Source organism: Schistocerca serialis, chromosome 4 (genome assembly GCF_023864345.2).
Source record: "Schistocerca serialis cubense isolate TAMUIC-IGC-003099 chromosome 4, iqSchSeri2.2, whole genome shotgun sequence".
In the NCBI taxonomy this organism is placed as follows: domain Eukaryota; kingdom Metazoa; phylum Arthropoda; class Insecta; order Orthoptera; family Acrididae; genus Schistocerca; species Schistocerca serialis.
This window is the reverse complement of record NC_064641.1, coordinates 88,283,918-88,306,054: the sequence shown is the minus strand read 5'-3', so window position 1 is coordinate 88,306,054 and position 22,137 is coordinate 88,283,918. Positions and strand designations below refer to the sequence as shown.

The window sequence follows — 22,137 nt, the reverse complement described above, 5'->3', positions numbered from 1 at the left end:
CTTGGTGATTTCCCTGAACGTATTGCATGCCATGTCCACTGCTGTCGGGCTCATACAGCCTTAACGTGACCTCGGCACTGGCTTCCGTGGTTCCTCCTAACGGTGCTTTACTTCTGAGACGAGGTTATCAGATTCCAAGGGAAACAATTTTTTTCTTCTCTCATTTTACTTCCTCCCGTAAGATATGTTTTCAATGATATTTCTGTAGCTTTCCAAATTTTTAACTATTATCTTCTCTCCATGTTCTTCGGTAAAATTGTTCCTACATCATTTTATTTCCTTTTACTGAGTATTTTGATGACATCGTCCTGCAAAGCCTGGTTGTTTTTATGCTACGTCGACGCCTCATTCATTTCTGGCCTCAAGGACGTAAAACTGTAAGAGTAGGACCACATCGGTAACATGAAAGAACACATGGCCCCACGGTCTTGTCCGCATAGAAGTTATAGAAGTCACAACCACAGAGTTTACCGAAAGCCTACCCATATGAACAGGTATCTACACGCAACTAGCCATCTCCACCCAGGGCAGAAACGCTTTGTTGTGACGACCTAGGTGCATCGAGCAGAAGCTATTTCTGACGCTGAAAACCAGCCGAAGAAACTGAGCAACATACGGAAAATGTTTAGAAGGAAATGGCTACAAGAACCGACAAATTTCGGAAGCCATTTCAACATCGACTCATTAGCAGAATACCCAGAAGGTATTTGTATCTTTCTTCTGTTCTGTGTCTCAGTGAAATGAACGATTAGCTGGTATAACTTTGTTTTAGTTCTCCAACCTTAGTCTGGAATCGCACGACTGCTACGGTCGCAGGTTCGAATCCTGCCTCGGGCATGAATGTGTGTGATGTCCTCAGGTTAGTTAGGTTTAGGTAGTTCTAAGTTCTAGAGGACTGATGACCTCAGATGTTAAGTCCTATAGTGCTCAGAGCCGTTTGAACCAGTTCTCCAGCAAAGATTCGACACCTTATGAGGCCTGTGAGAGATGATATAGGCCTCATAAATCTAGAGTCTTACAAAATTCCCTGTTCTTGTGCATACTTCTTGTTGTACAGACTGTTGGCAACACGACGGTGTATAGAGGTGTTTCTGCCGACGGTATGCTGAGAAATCAGCGGTTGCGGAGCGTGCTCTGGAAAACAGATACTGATTTTTATTCGGCCAGACACCTGTTGTTAAAGAGACGAATGATTTCTGGGATAGTGTTATCAAAGGAGCGATCGAGATTAAAATTTCTGAGGACACCTTCAATAAAGCTAAACACAGCCAGGAACCCGGCCACTGGAAAGTAGAAGCATGCACGGTGATCTTAAAACGAAAATATTACCTTCCGTGGAACTGGACTTGGTTCCAGCGATGTCACAAGCTGGAGTTTGGCTATTTAAGGACGGCAGTAGCAGTCTCTCAACAGTCACCTGTTGACCATGGCCCACGAGCACTTGGCCGTAAGCTAGTGGGTTTTTATCCACTTGACGTGTTTGTACTTTGTTTGTGTATTACATTTGCAACTGTATCTCTAAACAGTAAATGTAGCGCATGTTGAATTTTCGCTATCTTTGTAGGTTATTACCCTCGTTAACACTCCGTACAGTAATAAATGCTTTAGTGAAGCTACTGTCTGTATGTCGTTTGAGTCGACATAAAGTTAAACGTCATAAATGGTTGATATCATATCTCAAAATGTTGGGTGACGGATAGAAGTGGCTTGTATTCTATGAATCAACAATCTTAAATTTTCTTAGAGAACTGGATACAAAAACATTGGCCGACAGTATACTTGTTTGTTAGTGTAATCAATGCATATGAATCAACTATGGACCTAAAAGAGATTCTATACATCAGAAAATCAAAGCGCTGACGTATCTGACTTGCTTACGCACTGAAATTTGACAGTTTTCTGTTAATTAAGAACAAATTCCCCCCCTTGAACCATGGACCTTGCCGTTGGTGGGGAGGCTTGCGTGCCTCAGCGATACAGATGGCCGTACCGTAGGTGCAACCACAACGGAGGGGTATCTGTTGAGAGGCCAGACAAACATGTGGTTCCTGAAGAGGGGCAGCAGCCTTTTCAGTAGTTGCAGGGGCAACAGTCTGGATGATTGACTGATCTGGCCTTGTAACATTAACCAAAACGGCCTTGCTGTGCTGTTACTGCGAACGGCTGAAAGCAAGGGGAAACTACAGCCGTAATTTATCCCGAGGAAATGCAGCTTTACTGTATGATTAAATGATAATGGCGTCCTCTTGGGTAAAATATTCCGGAGGTAAAATAGTCCCCCATTCGGATGTCCGGGCGAGGACTACTCAAGAAGACGTCGTTATCAGGAGAAAGAAAACTGGCGTTCTACGGATCGGAGCGTGGAATGTCAGATCCCTTAATCGGGCAGGTAGGTTAGAAAATTTAAAAAGGGAAATGGATAGGTTAAAGTTAGATATAGTGGGAATTAGTGAAGTTCGGTGGCAGGAGGAACAAGACTTCTGGTCAGGTGATTACAGAGTTATAAATACAAAATCAAATAGGAGTAATGCAGGAGTAGGTTTAATAATGAATAAGAAAATAGGAGTGCGCGTTAGCTACTACAAACAGCATAGTGAACGCATTATTGTGGCCAAGATAGACACAAAGCCCATGCCTACTACAGTAGTACAAGTTTATATGCCAACTAGCTCCGCAGATGATGAAGAAATAGATGAAATGTATGACGAGATAAAAGAAATTATTCAGGTAGTGAAGGGAGACGAAAATTTAATAGTCATGGGTGACTGGAATTCGTCAGTAGGGAAAGGGAGAGAAGGAAACGTAGTAGGTGAATATGGATTGGGGGGAAGAAATGAAAGAGGAAGCCGCCTTGTAGAATTTTGCACAGAGCATGACTTAATCATAGCTAACACTTGGTTCAAGAATCATAAAAGAAGGTTGTATACCTGGAAGAATCCTGGAGATACTAAGAGGTATCAGATAGATTATATAATGGTAAGACAAAGATTTAGGAAGACATTTCCAGGGGCAGATGTGGATTCTGACCACAATCTATTGGTTATGAACTGCAGATTGAAACTGAAGAAACTGCAAAAAGGTGGGAATTTAAGGAGATGGGACCTGGATAAACTGAAAGAACCAGAGGTTGTAGAGAGTTTCAGGGAGAGCATAAGGGAACAATTGACAGGAATGGGGGAAAGAAATACAGTAGAAGAAGAATGGGTAGCTCTGAGGGATGAAGTAGTGAAGGCAGCAGACGATCAAGTAGGTAAAAAGACGAGGGCTAATAGAAATCCTTGGGTAGCACAAGAAATATTGAATTTAATTGATGAAAGGAGAAAATATAAAAATGCAGTAAATGAAGCAGGCAAAAAGGAATACAAACGTCTCAAAAATGAGATCGACAGGAAGTGCAAAATGGCTAAGCAAGGGTGGCTAGAGGACAAATGTAAGGATGTAGAGGCTTGTCTCACTAGGGGTAAGATAGATACTGCCTACAGGAAAATTAAAGAGACCTTTGTAGAGAAGAGAACCACTTGTATGAATATCAAGAACTCAGATGGCAACCCAGTTCTAAGCAAAGAAGGGAAGGCAGAAGGATGGAAGGAGTATATAGAGGGTTTATACAAGGGCGATGTGCTTGAGGACAATATTATGGAAATGGAAGAGGATGTAGATGAAATGGGAGATAAGATACTGCGTGAAGAGTTTGACAGAGCACTGAAAGACCTGAGTCGAAACAAGGCTCCGGGAGTAGACAACATTCCATTAGAACTACTGATGGCCTTGGGAGAGCCAGTCCTGACAAAACTCTACCATCTGGTGAGCAAGATGTATGAGACAGGCGAAATACCCTCAGACTTCAAGAAGAATATAATAATTCCAATCCCAAAGAAAGCAGGTGTTGAAGGATGTGAAAATTACCGAACTATCAGTTTAATAAGTCACAGCTGCAAAATACTAACGCGAATTCTTTACAGACGAATGGAAAAACTGGTAGAAGCGGACCTCGGGGAAGATCAGTTTGGATTCCATAGAAAGGTTGGAACACGTGAGGCAATACTAACCTTACGACTTATCTTAGAAGAAAGATTAAGAAAAGGCAAACCTACGTTTCTAGCATTTGTAGACTTAAAGAAAGCTTTTGACAATGTTAACTGGAATACTCTCTTTCAAATTCTGAAGGTGGCAGGGGTAAAATACAGGGAGCGAAAGGCTATTTACAATTTGTACAGAAACCAGATGGCAGTTATAAGAGTCGAGAGGCATGAAAGGGAAGCAGTGGTTGGGAAAGGAGTGAGACAGGGTTGTAGCCTCTCCCCGATGTTATTCAATCTGTATATTGAGCAAGCAATAAAGGAAACAAAAGAAAAATTCGGAGTAGGTATTAAAATTCATGGAGAAGAAGTAAAAACTTTGAGGTTCGCCGATGACATTGTAATTCTGTCAAAGACAGCAAAGGACTTGGAAGAGCAGTTGAACGGAATGGACAGTGTCTTGAAAGGTGGATATAAGATGAACATCAACAAAAGCAAAGCGAGGATAATGGAATGTAGTCACATTAAATCGGGTGATGCTGAGGGAATTAGATTAGGAAATGAGACACTTAAAGTAGTAAAGGAGTTTTGCTGTTTAGGGAGTAAAATAACTGATGATGGTCGAAGTAGAGAGGATATAAAATGTAGACTGGCAATGGCAAGGAAATCGTTTCTGAAGAAGAGAAATTTGTTAACGTCGAGTATAGATTTAAGTGTCAGGAAGTCGTTTCTGAAAGTATTTGTATGGAGTGTAGCCATGTATGGAAGTGAAACATGGACGATAACTAGCTTGGACAAGAAGAGAATAGAAGCTTTCGAAATGTGGTGCTACAGAAGAATGCTGAAGATAAGGTGGGTAGATCACGTAACTAATGAGGAGGTATTGAATAGGATTGGGGAGAAGAGAAGTTTGTGGCACAACTTGACTAGAAGAAGGGATCGGTTGGTAGGACATGTTCTGAGGCATCAAGGGATGACAAATTTAGCATTGGAGGGCAGCGTGGAGGGTAAAAATCGTAGAGGGAGACCAAGAGATGAATACACTAAGCAGATTCAGAAGGAGGTAGGTTGCAGTAGGTACTGCGAGATGAAGAAGCTTGCACAGGATAGAGTAGCATGGAGAGCTGCATCAAACCAGTCTCAGGACTGAAGACCACAACAACAACAACAACAAGAACAAATTTTAGAGGTCGTTTACCAGGGTGATTGTAACAGATCTATTGCCTGGTGATCATAAGGGGATGAGTCTTACATGGCTGTCAAGGGATCAGGACCAGAGAGGAGAGTTTGCCAGACGGAAAGAAAGAAGTGATTAGATTAGAGATTAACGTTTCGTCGGCAATTGGGTCATTAGAAGCGGTACTGAAGCTTAGCTACAGGAGGTTGGAAACGTAACTTGAACTTGTCAACTTGTAAACGTTCCAACCCAGTAACGTGTGAAGCTTTCGGGGATCTTCTGAGGATGGAACTAGAAGGACTGCGAATTTCATTCCTTGTGGTTGAACGTTTCAGAATTTGTGGGAATAATGTGACTGTTCTTAAGAATCTCACAGAGACAGGTTTTTCTCTTGACTGTTCACAGTTCGTCAACATCGTGTCTGTCAATAATGGCTTATGATAAACCATAGTAAATAATTTCTCGTTTAGAATAAGCAGATTACCCAGAAATCTATTCACAATCCAATGAGTGTATATCTATCCAGCCCCCCCAGACCACCTAAAAATAGAAAGAAAAGAGTGTCTGGGTGATCGGCAGGTGCTATGATTCCCTATGTACTATTTTTCTGGTAGTCTAATTCCGGCAACACTGCTGATAATACACTGCTAAGATTAGACATCCCTTTTCAAATGCTTTACTTTTGTCCATGGGAACGATAGGAATTTCATTACTGTAAAAACCTGTGAGTTTCATTATTACTGTTGAGATTTCTATGGTTTCAGAGATTTTTGAGGTAAAGATAATTGACATGAACTGAGGGATTTCAATATAGTCACAAAATTTCACTCTACATCTCTCTTGAAAATGCTACAAGGTATTCTTGTAACTCCATCTCTTTTCTAGAATTTACATTCTATAAAAGATAATACTGAAACGGAAGTATACTGTGTTGCTTCAAACGATGTTAATCTTCGTGTCTGTTTCCTGGAGAATTTACTATTGTCTTAGGTTGTCATTGTGTCTTGTTTAATATTATCGAAACAGAAGACGTCCTATAAAAATGTCTAAAGACTCTGACAGTGAAACAAAGAAACACCGTAGTCTGAAAACGACAATAAAACTGCTCACGCACAAGTTACATCACCAATTAAGATGGTAGAGGTATTCTACCGATTTTTATCAGGTTTTCGTGTCTGTCTTCACCGGTGTGAAGCAAACTTTCTCTCTGTTTGGGCTGTACTTTCTCCGCCAGCAGACTGGCGTTGTTGCTGAGTTATTACTAAGAAACCTAATAAATCCACGTAACAAACCAATCTGTTCTATAAATTTATTTGCCTCCGCTGCATCATAATTCATTGTATTTTGGGAACAATAATAATATCCGTTGGAGCCAAAAGCATGGCAATATTGCGAATCAGTCATCGGAATTTGTGGAGAATGTTATGTAAGTAGAAACAACATGTTGATGGTGCAAACTAGAAGAATGTGGGAATAAAGTTCAAAATGTTGCGCAAGAAATAAATAACAATTAGAAAGGTAAAATATTAAGGGCAATGCGACATTACTGTCATGAAATACATAGCAGCACAAGCAGCTGAAAGATCCGTTTATCCGTAGACGTCAAACTAGAGAGGCGTTTCCAGTGTGTTTGAGTTGTTGATTGGCGGCCTGTTTCACGCGATACTTCTGGAAAACAGAATGAGTCAGCATCTTAGTACGCTGTTCGTCTTTTATTTAGCTACAACTCAGAAAAACCGGTTTTAATACTGAAAGTCTAATTACGGTAGGTGGGTCACCATTTTTCGTATTTAGAGGAAAGATAAGAAGTATTTACAGCAGAATATGATGGCATCTCTACGTAACGAAGCGATTCGCAGAATTGTAAGATTTGGAAGAATAAATATTTCGACGACGGCTTTTAGATTAAACCACATAACAGAATGCTGTGATGATCTGTTTAGGGAACCATTTTGCAACCACGTCTATACAGTACAGATACAAAACTAGTCCCTGTGCTACAAGACATTAGTTCCCCGTTTCTTAGACATCTGCCATTGGCAACTGAGTTGTCACTGTGCTATGGCCATTTCATAAATCTTGCGACATACGCAACTGCTCATCAAGAAGTCCCGAGACGCTCATCGATGATGTGTTCAATAGGTAGGAAGAAGTTTAGCTTCAAGGGAGAACTACAACATTTGTTAAGGTCCAGATTATTGTGGCGTGGAAGGTTGGCGGATATATTTGACAACTGTTTCCACCTACATATACATCGACACTGTGCAAACCACTGTGAAACTACATGCCAGAAGGTCCTTCTATTCGCGCGTGGGGCGCGGGAAGAATGATTGGTTAAATGCATGTGTGTGCATTCCGATTATTCTATTCTTGTCTTCACGGTCCCTAACTGAACGATACAAGGCAGGCTGTAGTATATTCGTAAGTTCTTTAGCTGTGGAGCTTGATAATTTTTAGTAGGTTTTGGAGGATAAGTTGAGTCTGTCTTCAAGATTTTGCCAGTTCAGGTCTTTCACCAATTCCATGGGTCCAACGAACCTGTGGTCATTCATGTTGCCCTGTTATGTGTGCATTCAGTATTCCCTGTTCGTCCTGTTTGCTATGAATCCCACGTGCATGAGCAATGGATGGGTCGCACGGAAGTATTTTAAGCTACCTCCTTCGAAGAAAAGTTGCATTCCCTCATTGTTCTTCTAATGAATCGAGTCTACCACCTGCCTGGTACTAGTGCGATGTCCACAAGATGCCGAACTTAACCGCTATAAATCTGTTGCCTTTTCTGGTCTCTCACTGGCAAGAATTCGTGGATAGAGGCTTCAGAATGGACTGACACCAAAGGAGGTCGTTACTTCTTAGGACGAACGTCGGCCTAAGCAGGAGTGGGCACTGACAAAGAAATACATAGTGCAACAGTGCGTCTTTATTCAATTAGGACTCTACGTAGTCATTTCATTATAATTGTGGTGAAGTGTGGCACACATTGCACCTTTCAAATAAAAATATTGTGCAGTCCCAAAAAATATACGCAATTATTCGTTGCCTGTTGTCAGAAGATTCGTAACATCTGCAGTCACGGCGAATTGAGTCAGTGAATGTACAACCGTGCGAAATCTTCTGCACTAGGGACATGGCTGTAGAGGATGCAAGATGAGTCGACAGAACTTTCACGACGTGTGCTTGAATTGTACATCTCCCACTACACCGCTCAAGTTAAATTTTGTGCTGTCACAACCAGTGCACATCTTCGCGTTCTCAGCAGTGATGTGAACTGGAGATGTGTTACAGTTGCCCAGAGTTGGGTTCCATAGTCTTGGGAGAGGGGAAGTAGAAGTTTGGCGTCGAATTTCTTATAGACGGAGTAAGAATGGAGAAGCAGTGGAGTATAGTTAGACCTACGCAGATCGTTTGAACGTCTATATCACACTTAATGAGAACAGGCAGAGTGCTGTATGATTTATTCCACGGGCACTGACAATCCACAACGTGCAACGTCAACATCAATACTTGCAAGTTCCCCACAGCAGCAATTCAAGTTTTATGGGACACCAAAACTATTAATAGTAGTAGTAGTAGCAGCAGCAGCAACAGAAAGAGAAGAAGAAATAAGGAACACATTTTGTGTGAAATATCAATTTACTTGTCTTCATGTTTGCATGTCGATTAGGAGATGCTCATTTTCGGTTTATATAAACGTCATCAGCTCTATAAAATAGTACGTAAGTGAACTATGACAAAATTATAATGCATAAGAAATATAGCCACCTAATTTAAAGCCGGCCGGGGTGGCCGAGCGGTTCTAGGCGCTACATTCTGGAACCGCGAGACCACTACGGTCGCAGGTTCGAATCCTGCCTCGGGCATGGATGTGTGTGATGTCCTTAGGTTAGTTAGGTTTAAGTAGTTCTAAGTTCTAGGGGACTGATGACCTCAGAAGTTAAGTCCCATAGTGCTCAGAGCCATTTGAACCAGATGTGAAACTGACAACTGTCCGTTTATCATATCTGTGGTCATCACAGAATGTTGTGTTACAGAAAACCTAGAGTAACATTCACTTTGCTCTAAGTACAAAGGCAATAACGTGACGATTCAGGCCACGAATGAACGGAAGGTTTAGTAGAACATTAACTTTTTTTCTTATATTAAATGTACAAAAGACGCACCATCAGGTGCTGTGTACAAGCCTCTTCCATAGTTCTTCTTAAAATAAATCATATTTCTCATGATAACTTCCAGTGTTCCTCCTGTCACTGCATTCTCCACCTTTATAGTGTCCATTCAACGTGTTCTCCTTTGCCTAACTACTCGCCAGGTCCCATCAGCTTCTCTCTACAGAGTCACCCAAACTCTCCTCGTTCCTTCCTTCCTTCCTTAATTTGATCCCTAATGACTTGAGTGTAGATATACAGACTAGCTCTGGAACTGCTGTCTTAATCACAGCCTTCTCTCTCTCCTCTCCATTTCTTAATTTGCCCGGTTTTGTTTTTTGTGTCGTGGATGAATAACTTCTTCTCCGACACCAACAGCCATGATGAGTCACCCTTCGGGAGGGTGCATTTTCTTAAGGCATATGCTAGGACTGTTCTGATGTAGTTTCTGTACATAATTCATTTTGCCTTTCTGGGCGCCTTGTGATCTCATAGGATCGGCGTAATATGATGATAGAAGCAGGAGCACTTGTGAAACCTATTTGCTACCACTTTCATAGCTACCTTGCTGCGAGATGCTCTTTCAAGGGAAGTTAAGTTTTCCACATTTCCCAGGGGAGTTAGGGGTATTACCACACTTGATATTTGCTGGATACACTTCCAAATCGACTGCCATTACTACTGGCTTCGCTTCACTCGTTTTAAGACTATATTTCTAGAATCCATCCACCCATTTGTCCAGCCGCCTCAGCTACGCTTCCTATTCTGTTTCTCCCGTGTCACAACACCGTTAGCGAAAGCCAAGGCATTAATCTGTGAATCGGATTTCTTGGTATTTTTATTATGTCATGACAGTGATAAATGTGGCAGTGGTCCACTACATTGCTTCATAACTCTTGGGTGACTCTTCTCTTCCTCATGCACTTTTAGGTCTTTCCTCTATTGTCGCAGTCTTTTGGCTTCTCGATATATTGAACACTAGGATCCGAAAAACACCCCTAATCTTCTCCTTCAACACACGCACACTGAAGTTCTGGCCTGTTCACTTTTCTGGCCTGAACACGTATTGCCCTCTTCTAACTGCAGCTCCGCTACTGTTTGTAGCCTCTACTCTAGAAGATTATCGAGAAGATGGAATACACGATATATACACATAGAAAAAAAAAAGCATCACCCTGGTTCCCAGAACTCCTGAAGATAGGCGTTGTTGACTGTGGATGTTGTATCGCAGACACAGTCCCTTTGACTGTTCAGAGATGTCACTAAACCCGCCCAAAGTTGTAAACAACCACGCATGAGCAGCAGCTATTAGACGAAGGGGGTTCGACAGCCGATCAGTTTCAGCCATTCCAGCAGGAACGAGGTACACGGCTCGTGTTGTCTGTAGCTCAACCATGCCAAGACGGTCAATACCGCGGTTCGATCGCGTCCGCGTTGTTATTTTCTGCCAGAAAGATTTATCAACAAGGGAAATGTCCAGGCGTCTCGTAATGAACCAAAGCGATGTTGTTCGGACATGGAGGGGATACATAGAGACAGGAACTGTCGATGACATGCCTCGATCAGGCCGCCCAAGGTCTACTACTGCAGTGGATGACCGGTACTTATGGATTATGGGTCGGAGGAAGCCCGACAGCAACGCCACCATGTTGAATAATGCTTTTCGTGCAGCCACAGGACTTCGCGCTACGACTCAAACTGCGCACAATAGGCTGCATCATGAGCAACTTCACTCCCTACGTCTGTGGCGAGATCCATCTTTGCAACCACGACACCATGCAGCGCAGTGCAGATGGGCCCAATAACATGCCAAATGGACCGCTCAGGCCTGGCATCACGTTCTCTTCACCGGTGAGTGTCGCATATGTCTTCAACCAGACAATCGTCGGAGACGTGCTTGGAGGCAACTCGGTCAGGCTGAACGCCTTAGATACACTGTCCAGCGAGTGGAGCAAGGGTGGAAGTTCCCTGATGTTTTGGGCGGCATTATGTGGGGTCGACGTACGCCGCTGGTGGTCATGGAAGGCGCCACCCACGGCTGCGCGATACGTGAATGCCATCCTCCGAGCGATAGTGCAACTACATCGGCAGCATATTAGCGAGGCATTCGTCTTCATAGACGACTATTCGCGCCCCCATCGTGCACATTTTGTGAATGACTTCCTTCAGGATAACGACATCGCTCGACTACAGTGGCCAGTATGTCCTCCAGACACGAACCATATGGAACATGCCTGGGATAGATCGAAAAGGGCTGTTTATGGACGACGTGATCCACCAACCACTATGAGCTATCTACGCCGAATCGCCGTTGAGGAATGGGATAATCTGGACCAACAGTGCCTTGATGAACTTGTGCATAGTATGCCACGACGAATACAGGCATGCATCAATCCAAGACGACGTGCTAGTGGGTATTTGAGGTACCGGTGAGTACAGCAAACTGGACCACCACTTCGGAAGGTCTCGCTGTATGATGGTACAATATGCAATGTTTGGTTTTCATGAGCAAACAAAGGGCGGAAATGTTGTTAATGTTGATCTCTATTCCAATTTTCTGTACAGGTTCCGAAACTCTCGGAACCGAGGTTATGGAAAACTTTTTTTGATGTGTGTATTTCAGCAAGATAATGGCTACTTCTTGTCTTTGCGCTTGGCAACCCTACCTTGGCCAGCAAGATAGCCAGACCTCTTCCCATTTCTGGAAGTATGGAGCATTATGGTCAGGGTCTTGCAACCACCTGGGATTTTGACGATCTAACGCTCCTGTTGGACAGAATTTGACACGATATCCATCAAGAGAAAATTAAACGACACTATTAATCAATGACTAGCCGATTTACCGCTTGCCTATGGGCCAAAGGTGGACCAACGAGTTTCTAGTCTGATTTGTGAAGCTCTTTCTCTTGAATAAGTCATCTATTTTTTTCCTGAAATTGTAATAGTTTGTTTTTCTGTACATGGAGATCACATCTATCGATTTCCGTCTCATTCGGATAATTCATTCGTGGTGTGCCTGTTTTTTAATCTTAGAGTGTATGTTGAAAATTATCTAATTTCCTTTTCGGAAACGCTTCTCTTGTTACTGCTTCTCTGCATATTTTATGCTTTCTGGGTCGCCCGTTGTGACATTTACCTTCCCAAATAGAAAACTCATTTACAACTTTTAATGTGTCATTTCCTAATCAGATCCCTTCAAGATCGCGTTACTTCATTCGACTACATTGCACCACTTGTATTACTTTTGGTGATGTTCATCCTGTAACTGGTTTTCGAGACGCAATATATTCAATCAACTGGTCTTCCAAATCATTTACCGTCTCTGAGTGAATTACAACGTCATCAACAACCACCAAAGTTGTTATTTCTTCTCCTTCGGTGTGAATACATTTCCAAATTTCTTCTTGGTTTCCTTCGCCGCTTCCTCAGTTTATGGATTGCATAACATCGAGGATGGACTGGAAACCTCTCTGATTGCCTTCACAATTGCTGCTTCCGTATCATATTCTTCGACTGATAACTGCAATGTGGTTTGTTTGCAGGTTTTCGCTAAGTTTTCGCTCGCTGTGTTTTATCCCTGATACCTACAGAATTTCAGATAGTGTATCCCAGGCAACACTGTCAAAAGTTTTCTCTAAATCTACAAATACTATAAACGTAGGTGCGATTTTTAACTTATCTTCTAGAATAAGTGACAGCATCAGTATCGCCTTTCCCGTTCCTACAATTCTCCTAAACGGAATCTGATCTCGCCAGATATCTCTTACTACCAGTTTATTCATTTTTCTGTAAATAGTTGGTGTCAGATGTTAAAAGATCGATACACTGTTTTATATCACTGGAGATATTTTTAATATCTTTTTGTTAACAACTCGATGTTGAGAGTGAAACTGCTTGTCATCAAATGAATTACTCCAACCCGATGAAGGTAAGTAAGACTATTCCAAAACTCCATTTATTTATTTGCTCCGAACACACTGCAACCTCCAGCAGCTATTTCGAAGTGCGGGAACTCTCTCCAAAGAAATATTTTTGCAAAAGATTTCCAGATTTTCTGCAGTAGGAAGCCTCTCCCTCACCACACGATAATACTGAAAGTCTGTGAGCCCCAACATGATTTCAGGAGGCGACTTTCAAATGTGTTGTGGAAAAGGAGTTGCAACATTTGAAAATCAAATTCAAACTCATTTAGGTCACGAAATATAATGTCAGATCTTACTCATAGCTTGAAGCGCAGTAACAGTTCCACAGAAATTTTCTTTCAGTGTCTCCTTTTCCAGATGTTTTTTCTACTCAGTCACATGTCTGGGAAATGTACACGTGATTTTTCTCGAAGTTGTTTTACTCACAGTAGTAATGTTCTCTTGAAAAGAAAATGTTGTCATGTACTTCGGTAATTAGTTTTTGTTTGCACTGCAGCGTTTATGACACCAGGAGTTTCGTCAGCTCAGAGAGAAACTCAAAAGTCTTCACCCTTGCGATGCATTTGAACTCGCGTGCGCATCTCTGCGTGTGTGGTGCTGAGTAGCGCTGTGGTCACTGCAATTGCGACGCCTCCTAAGCGAAGCTGTCTGCTGTGGGTGACAACAACTGACTTTTTGCACTTCCAGCTCTCCACCTTTAACGACCGTCGATGGAACCTGCTAACCGGACGACAGCCTATCTACGCCCTGGACCTGCTACTTTCCTTGCTCCGTGTCGTTAACGGCTGTTACTGCCGACGAGTGCTCCATTGTACAGGGCTATTACAAATGATTGAAGCGATTTCATAAATTCACTGTAGCTCCAATCATTGACATATGGTCACGACACACCACAGATACGTAGAAAAACTCATAAAGTTTTGTTCGGCTGATGCCGCACTTCAGGTTTCTGCCGCCAGAGCGCTCGAGAGCGCAGTGAGACAAAATGGCGACAGGAGCCGAGAAAGCGTATGTCGTGCTTGAAATGCACTCACATCAGTCAGTCATAACAGTGCAACGACACTTCAGGACGAAGTTCAACAAAGGTCCACCAACTGCTAACTCCATTCGGCGATGGTATGCGCAGTTTACAGCTTCTGGATGCCTCTGTAAGGGGAAATCAACGGGTCGGCCTGCAGTGAGCGAAGAAACAGTTGAACGCGTGCGGGCAAGTTTCACGCGTAGCCCGCGGAAGTCGACGAATAAAGAAAGCAGGGAGCTAAACGTACCACAGCCGACGGTTTGGAAAATCTTACGGAAAAGGCTAAAGCAGAAGCCTTACCGTTTACAATTGCTACAAGCCCTGACACCCGATGACAAAGTCAAACGCTTTGAATCTCCGGCGCGGTTGCAACAGCTCATGGAAGAGGATGCGTTCAGTGCGAAACTTGTTTTCAGTGATGAAGCAACATTTTTCTTAATGGTGAAGTGAACAGACAATGTGCGAATATGGGCGGTAGAGAATCCTCACGCATTCGTGCAGCAAATTCGCAATTCACCAAAAGTTAACGTGTTTTGTGCAATCTCACTATTTAAAGTTTACGGCCCTTTTCTCTTCCGCGAAAAAAACGTTACATGACACGTGTATCAGGACATGCTGGAAAATTGGCTCATGCCACGACTGGAGGCCGACAGCGCCGACTTCATCTTTCAACAGGATGGTGCTCCACCGCACTTCCATCATGATGTTTGCCATTTCTTAAACAGGAGATTGGAAAACCGATGGATCGGTCGTGGTGGAGATCATGATCAGCAATTCATGTCATGGCCTCCACGCTCTCCCGACTTAACCCCATGCGATTTCTTTCTGTGGGGTTGTGTGAAAGATTCAGTGTTTAAAGCTCCTCTACCAAGAAACGTGCCAGAACTGCGAGCTCGCATCAATGATGCTTTCAAACTCATTGATGGGGACATGCTGCGCTGAGTGTGGGAGGAACTTGATTATCGGCTTGATGTCTGCCGAATCACTACAGGGGCACATATCGAACATTTGTGAATGCCTAAAAAAACTTTTTGAGTTTTTGTATGTGTGTGCAAAGCATTGTGAAAATGTCTCAAATAATAAAGTTATTGTAGAGCTGTGAAATCGCTTCAATCATTTGTAATAGCCCTGTATTTATGGTTGATTGTTACGGGCCGGCCGAAGTGGCCGTGCGGTTAAAGGCGCTACAGTCTGGAAACGCAAGACCGCTACGGTCGCAGGTTCGAATCCTGCCTCGTGCATTGATGTTTGTGATGTCCTTAGGTTAGTTAGGTTTAACTATTTCTAAGTTCTAGGGAACTAATGACCTCAGTAGTTGAGTCCCATAGTGCTCAGATACATTTGAACCATTTTTGATTGTTACGGGTTGTGAGCCCAGATATACATCGCTTTAGGCGCCGAGTTACTGGGTAGACTTGTTTATTACCCACAAAGGCTCTCGCCTTTATTCTAAAACAGCTGACGTTGCTGGCCTAAGGGAAACCGATTGTCTCAAGGGTTCAGAGCACGGTGGCTCCGGTACCACAGGTTTGCTGTATTTGATCAACGCTCTGATAAATGACAGTTCATGTGCCACATTACGTAACTTTCATTAATTGTGTTGATAATGGTTGCTTTTTCTGCGTAAAAATTTGTTTTATGGATTTTTAATGCAATTCATGTGACGGCAATACTTTCCAAGCGTGGCTAATTGGAATTATAAAGTATGAGTTTTAAGCATATTGTTTAATTAAGGTGGTTTTTCTAAAATTATTGTAGCTTATGTTCTTCTGTTTGCTGAGAAGTTTTTGAGATGTATTGATTTAAATGGTTAAAACTCTATGTGGTCTTGAATTGTGATATCGTTGTGTTAGGATGAGAGGTTCTGTTATTAACATTGCTGAGTTTTCAATGGAGTCCTCGATGCAATAAAACTGAAACGCAATTTGAGAGAAATTTATCATACTCACCTCGACTTAGCCCTTCCACTCACTTATTCTATTGCATAAATCCAAAATATAATGGCCACTGTGAGTCCTCAAACTGTTTTACCAGCTTTACTTTCATACCTATGAATAGTACTGAGTCTTAACGCGTACCGAAAAATACATTCGAAAACACCTATATTCAAAGAGCGGATTTTTTTAACAGTCTTCTGAATGATATGCAGCCTGCCACCAATTCCTCTCTTGTGCCAACCTCTTCATCTTTGAGTGGCACTTGAGCCCAAAGTTCTCAGTTACCTGTTGGATATAAGTGAAAGAAGTTGCAAGAATGTTGAAACCAGCGTAATTCATTAAGATAAGGCAGATTGCTATAGTCGGATTCCGGTTGTGCCAGGAACGATGTGAACTGACGATGGTCTGAACAGTGAAGTCTGAGTATACTGCTTGTCGTTTACAGCCATGTCGATGACGCGATTTACGCTGGCTCATTTTGCTAGCAGACAGATTAACGTCATGTAGAATGTAATTTATTACTGGTGTTTCCTCCAACAGCCTTAGCTTTTTTCTCACGACAGCGGTGACACCTGATACGTGATCAGTCACTGCAGTCCATTACGATCGACGATGTTTAGATGTACAGAGTACCTTACTTAAATTTGTTTGCCTTTCACACGCAAACCGAATATCAGTCATTGCAGGTTAATTAACATATGCCTGTTTTGCTAAATTTATTTGATGTTGCAACAGACTGTTTGTATTCTTGCTTTTCAGTCTCACGACAAATCATCTCGAGTATGCAATAGAATGCTACTCTCTTCTTCTAATACACTGACGGAAAAATAGTCACAACACCAAGAAGAAGTTGTGCGACATAAAAAAAAGTTTGGTACGCGCGTTTGTACATGTGAAAGATGATGTCTATTCAAATTTGGCACCAATCGCTTAAGAGTGGCGCAGTTTTACTTTAAATACACGCAGTAACGATAGTGAGCGTTAATTACCTTTATGATTGGACTGCCTTTAGGGCTTGAGAGACGCCATTATCAACACGTCACTGAGTTTGAACGAGGTCGTGTAATAGGGGTACAAGAAGCTGGACGTTCCTTCTGTAACGCTGAGGAAAGATGTGGCAGGAATAGAGCCATTGTACATGATTGATGGCAGCGGTGATCACGAGAAGGTACAGTTGGAGGAAGATTGGGCTATGGAGAGCCACATGCCACTACACAGCATCGCATTTGGTGTATGGCTCTGGCGCATCGTACTGCATCTGAAGCAGCAATCTGAGCAACGATTGACACCGTAGTGACACAACGAACTGTTAGGAATCGGTTACTTCAACGACAACTCCGAGCCAGATTCATTGTAGCGTGCATTCCACCAACCCCAAACCACCGCCATTTGCGACTTCAGTGGTGTCAAGCGAGAGCGCATTGGAGGGAAGGGTGTAGGTCTGCTGCGTTTTTTGGTGAAAGCTGGTTCTACCTCGGTGCCAATGATGACCATGTGAGGCCAGTTGAGGGCCGGTTACCAACCTGTCTACGTGCTAGACACATTGGACCTACACCTGGACTTAAGGTCTGGGTTGCGATGACAGCGGCAGCACTCCCTCGGTTATCGCTTGCACCCTACTCCAAATATGTACGTCGATCTGGTGATTCGCAACATTGTGGCCGACCGCAGTGGCAGAGCGGTTCTAGGCGCTTCAGTCTGGTACCGCACGACCTCTACGTTCGCATGTTCGAATCCTGCCTCGGGCATGGATGTCTGTGATGTCCTTAGGTTAGGTAGGTTTAAGTTGTTCTACGTTTTAGGGGACTGATGACTTCAGCTGTTAAGTCCCACAGTGCTCAGAGCAATTTGAACCATTTTTTGAAAAGTTGTGCTGCAATTCATGAAAAGTATTCCAGGGCGTGTTTTCCAACAGGATAACGGTGACCCACATACCGCTGTTGTAACCCAATATGCTCTACAGGGTGTGGCATGTGGCCTTGGCCTGCTTGATTACCAGATCTGTCTCCAATCAAGCACAGACGGGACATCATCGGACGATAACTCTAGCGTCATCCACAGACAACATTAGCCGTCCCTTTACTGACTGACCTAGTGGCACAGCCGTGGAACTCCGTCCCACAAACTGACATCCTGCACCTGTACAGCGCAGTGAATGCACGTTTGCATGTTTGCATTCAACATTCTGGCAGTTTCAACGTTTATTAATGTAGCAACATTTCACATTTGGAATGCCTTGTCTCGCGCATGTATTAACCTGTAATTTTGTAGTGTTAATCACTTATATTTTACCTAGCCAATGCATTGCCGTAATTTCATTACTGTACGTTTACTACTTTTTGGTGCAGCGATTATTTTCCGTCAGTGTATATTCACGAAGCGTGTCTGGTCTCCCAATAACTGAAGAAATAGTGTATGGTGCTCCCCACATAAGTTTCAAGAGAGTCATGGAATTCATCCCACCAAGAACTAGAGAAGGAGATCGGGCGCACTGTGACCAAACTTTCGGCTGAAGTCACCAGGTGACGTCTGGCAAACTTTGCCGCTGTCACTGTAACCACAGACTTGTAATACGTACGGAGGGCCACTTTATCCTTTAACAAAAATTTAATTTTCTTCCCAATGTACACAGAAGTGTAAAGGTTCATTAAATTTTCGTTTTGAGTATCTTAACGTCTTCTAGGCTTTCGTCATTAATTCTGTGTCACTACCACAAACATGACCTTAATATAGACGATGGTAAAGGCGATAGGTCAACAGGCTGTGACAGTATGCGTTTGAGACAAACGGGGCTAGAATGGTTAAAGTGGTGCTTCAGTAACATCTGGTTAACAGAGACAATGGAAGACTGGGCGCCTATGCACATACAGGGTGTTACAAAAAGGTACGGCCAAACTTTCACGAAACATTCCTCACACACAAAGAAAGAAAATATGTTATGTGGACATGTGTCCGGAAATGCTTACTTTCCATGTTAAGCCTCATTTTATTACTTCTCTTCAAATTACATTAATCATGGAATGGAAACACACATCAACAGAATGTACCAGCGTGACTTCAAACACTTTTTTACAGAAAATGTTAAAAATGTCCTCCGTTAGCGAGGATACATGCATCCACCCTCCGTCGCATGGAATCCCTGATGCTCTGATGCAGCCCTGGAGAATGGCCTATTGTATCACAGCCGTCCACAATACGAGCACGAAGAGTCTCTACATTTGGTACCGGGGTTGCGTAGACAAGAACTTTCAAATGCCCCCATAAATGAAAGTCAAGAGGGTTGAGATCAGGTGAGCATGGAGGCCATGGAATTGGTCTGCCTCTACCAATCCACCGGTCACCGAATCTGTTGTGAGCAGCGTACGAACACTTTGACTGAAATGTGCAGGAGCTCCATCATGCATGAACCACATGTTGTGTCGTACTTGTAAAGGCACATGTTCTAGCAGCACAGGTAGAGTATCCCGTATGAAATCATGGCGGCGAATCGAGGTTGTACAGTACATACTGACGAAACTAAAATGAGCTCTAACATGGAAATCAAGCGTTTCCAGACACATGTCCACGTAACATCTTTTCTTTATTTGTATGTGAGGAATGTTTCCTGAGAGTTTGGGCATACCTTTTTGTAACACCCTGTATATTGTGAAGAAGACAAATTTTTAACATCGAGTATAGTTTTAAGTGTCAGGAAGTCGTTTCTGAAAGTATTTGTATGGAGTGCAGCCATGTATGGAAGTGAAACATGGACGATAAATAGTTTGGACAAGAAGAGAATAGAAGCTTTCGAAATGTGGTGCTACAGAAGAATGCTGAAGATTAAATGAGTAGATCACATAACTAATGAGGTGGTACTGAGTAGAATTGGGGAGGAGTTTGTGGAACAACTTGATTAGAAGAAGGGATCAGTTTGTAGGACATTTTCTGAGGCATCAAGGGATCACCAGTTTAGGATTGGAGGGCAGCGTGGAGGGTAAGAATCGCAGAGGGATACCAAGAGATGAATACACTAAACAGATACATAAAGATGTAGGTTGCAGTAGTTACTCAGAGATGAAGAAGCTTGCAGAGGATAGAGCAGCATGGAGAGCTGCATCAAACCAGTCTCAGGACTGAAGACCACAACAGCAACAACAATGCACACATACCACATTTGCTCAACTCTGATTCAGATTCAACGAACTGTGACTGACGCCCGAACAACAGGGACTTACATGCATTGAGAATAGAAAATAGTGCATTATACAGCATAAGGCACAGACTGTATCAGTTTTTCAAGAATCTTTTTAGGCAGTTGAGAGCTTGATTTTCTTATATGTCGATTTCGTCACTTCGGTTCCTGAAGGAGATGTGAAAAGATGACCACAGAGAGATTTATGTAAAGTATAGTTTATTTACAAGAGTGTGTGACTGATACATGACTACTTTTTGTAGGAGTGATCCTCTAACCGAGGAGGGCGGCCTTGTACTGCAGGTGGGCGATGGCGGGAATGCCGGCAGCGTAGACGGCGGCCAGGGGCAGCCCAGACACGGGGTCTGCGGGGGTGGCGGCGGCCAGAGCTGCGGACTGAGCGTGGGCGGCGGCGTGGGCTGCCTTGGCGCTGGCCACCTGTAAAGGAAGGTCACGTCAGTAACTGCATCTCACCACTTGGTATGTGTACTGTTCTAAAGGGGGCATAGGAAATGGTGTAGAAGTATATACCTCAGGAGTGTCCAGGGGAACGCCGCCAGGTCCGATCACGATGTTGGCGGGCCCAGCGATGACGGGGGCGGCCACGGCGTAGCGAGCGGCGGCGATGACGGGGGCGGCGGCGATGGCGGGCACGCCCAGGGTGTTGCGGGCGGCCTCGGCAGCCTGGATGTTGAGGTGCGCCGCCTTGGCGACGGCCACGTGGGGCTCGTCGGCGGGCACGATGGAGGCCACGGGCACGCCCAGCGTGTTGCGCGCCGCCTCCGCCGCCTGCGTCGCCAGGTGCGCCGCCTTAGCCACGGCCACGTCGGGGGCGTCGGCGGGCACCGGGATGGCGGCGGGAACCCCCAGACCCAGGTAGCCGGGCTTGGCCAGGGCCACGGCCAACACGGAGCTCAGGATCACCTGCAGACAGCGTATGCGTTAGACATCACTGAACTGTCTAGAAGCAGGATACGTATTGTATTGCTATATTCTGAATGAATTCTACTTATCACAGACAGTGGCTAACAAAATGCCTAATCTGGTCCTCTAATGAAATTTTTATATTTCAGGAGTAGTCGTCATCAAACTTTATCGCTTAAGAATCACTACTGACGTCTCGGAGTGGTATCTTGGGCCGCATATGTATCTATCGTATTACTGATTTGTTCAAATGGTTCAAATGGCTCTGAGCACAATGGGACTTAGCATAGGAGGCCATCAGTCCCCTAGACTTAGAACTACTTAAACCTAACTAACCTAAGGACACTCATCCATGCTCGAGGCAGAATTCGAACCTGTGACTGTAGCAGCAGCACATTTCCAGACTGAAGCATCTAGAACCGCTCGGTCTCAGCGGCTGGCTATTGATTGGTGGCCCACATAAATTAGTACACTCTGAGATACATTCTGAGACCACAATACAGTAGCTACAGTAAGGGGGTAATAACTTGCCTGAAAACCCTCTTGTGCGACTGTTAAAATTAGGCACCATTTTGAAAACTTCAAGTCGGCTTTCTCTGTTTCAAATTGCTACCATCCTCAGTTACCTGAAAGCCGTGACTGTAATTGTCTGATGAAGTGTTGTGCTGTCTGTGGGAGTATTATATGTATTATACAATATGAGACAGGATCACAATTATTCATCAGCCGTTTTGAACGTCTTTTTCCTTCTTCTTATTGTGTGACATTACAACTGCTTGAATCTAATTTCATATTCCTTGCTGCAAATGTATACCACATT

General features: G+C 43.5%; 1 protein-coding gene across 1 annotated transcript in view; it reads right to left on the bottom strand.

Annotated features, from left to right (window-relative positions):
• The window catches only part of LOC126475385 (cuticle protein 18.7-like), a 131,121-nt gene that overhangs the window by 24,804 nt on the left and 84,180 nt on the right, over positions 1 to 22,137 (bottom strand). The window contains exon 2 of the mRNA XM_050103210.1: positions 21,090 to 21,317. Within this exon, the coding sequence (XP_049959167.1) occupies positions 21,090 to 21,317 (228 nt within the window). The remainder of the gene's footprint in view (positions 1 to 21,089; positions 21,318 to 22,137) is intronic.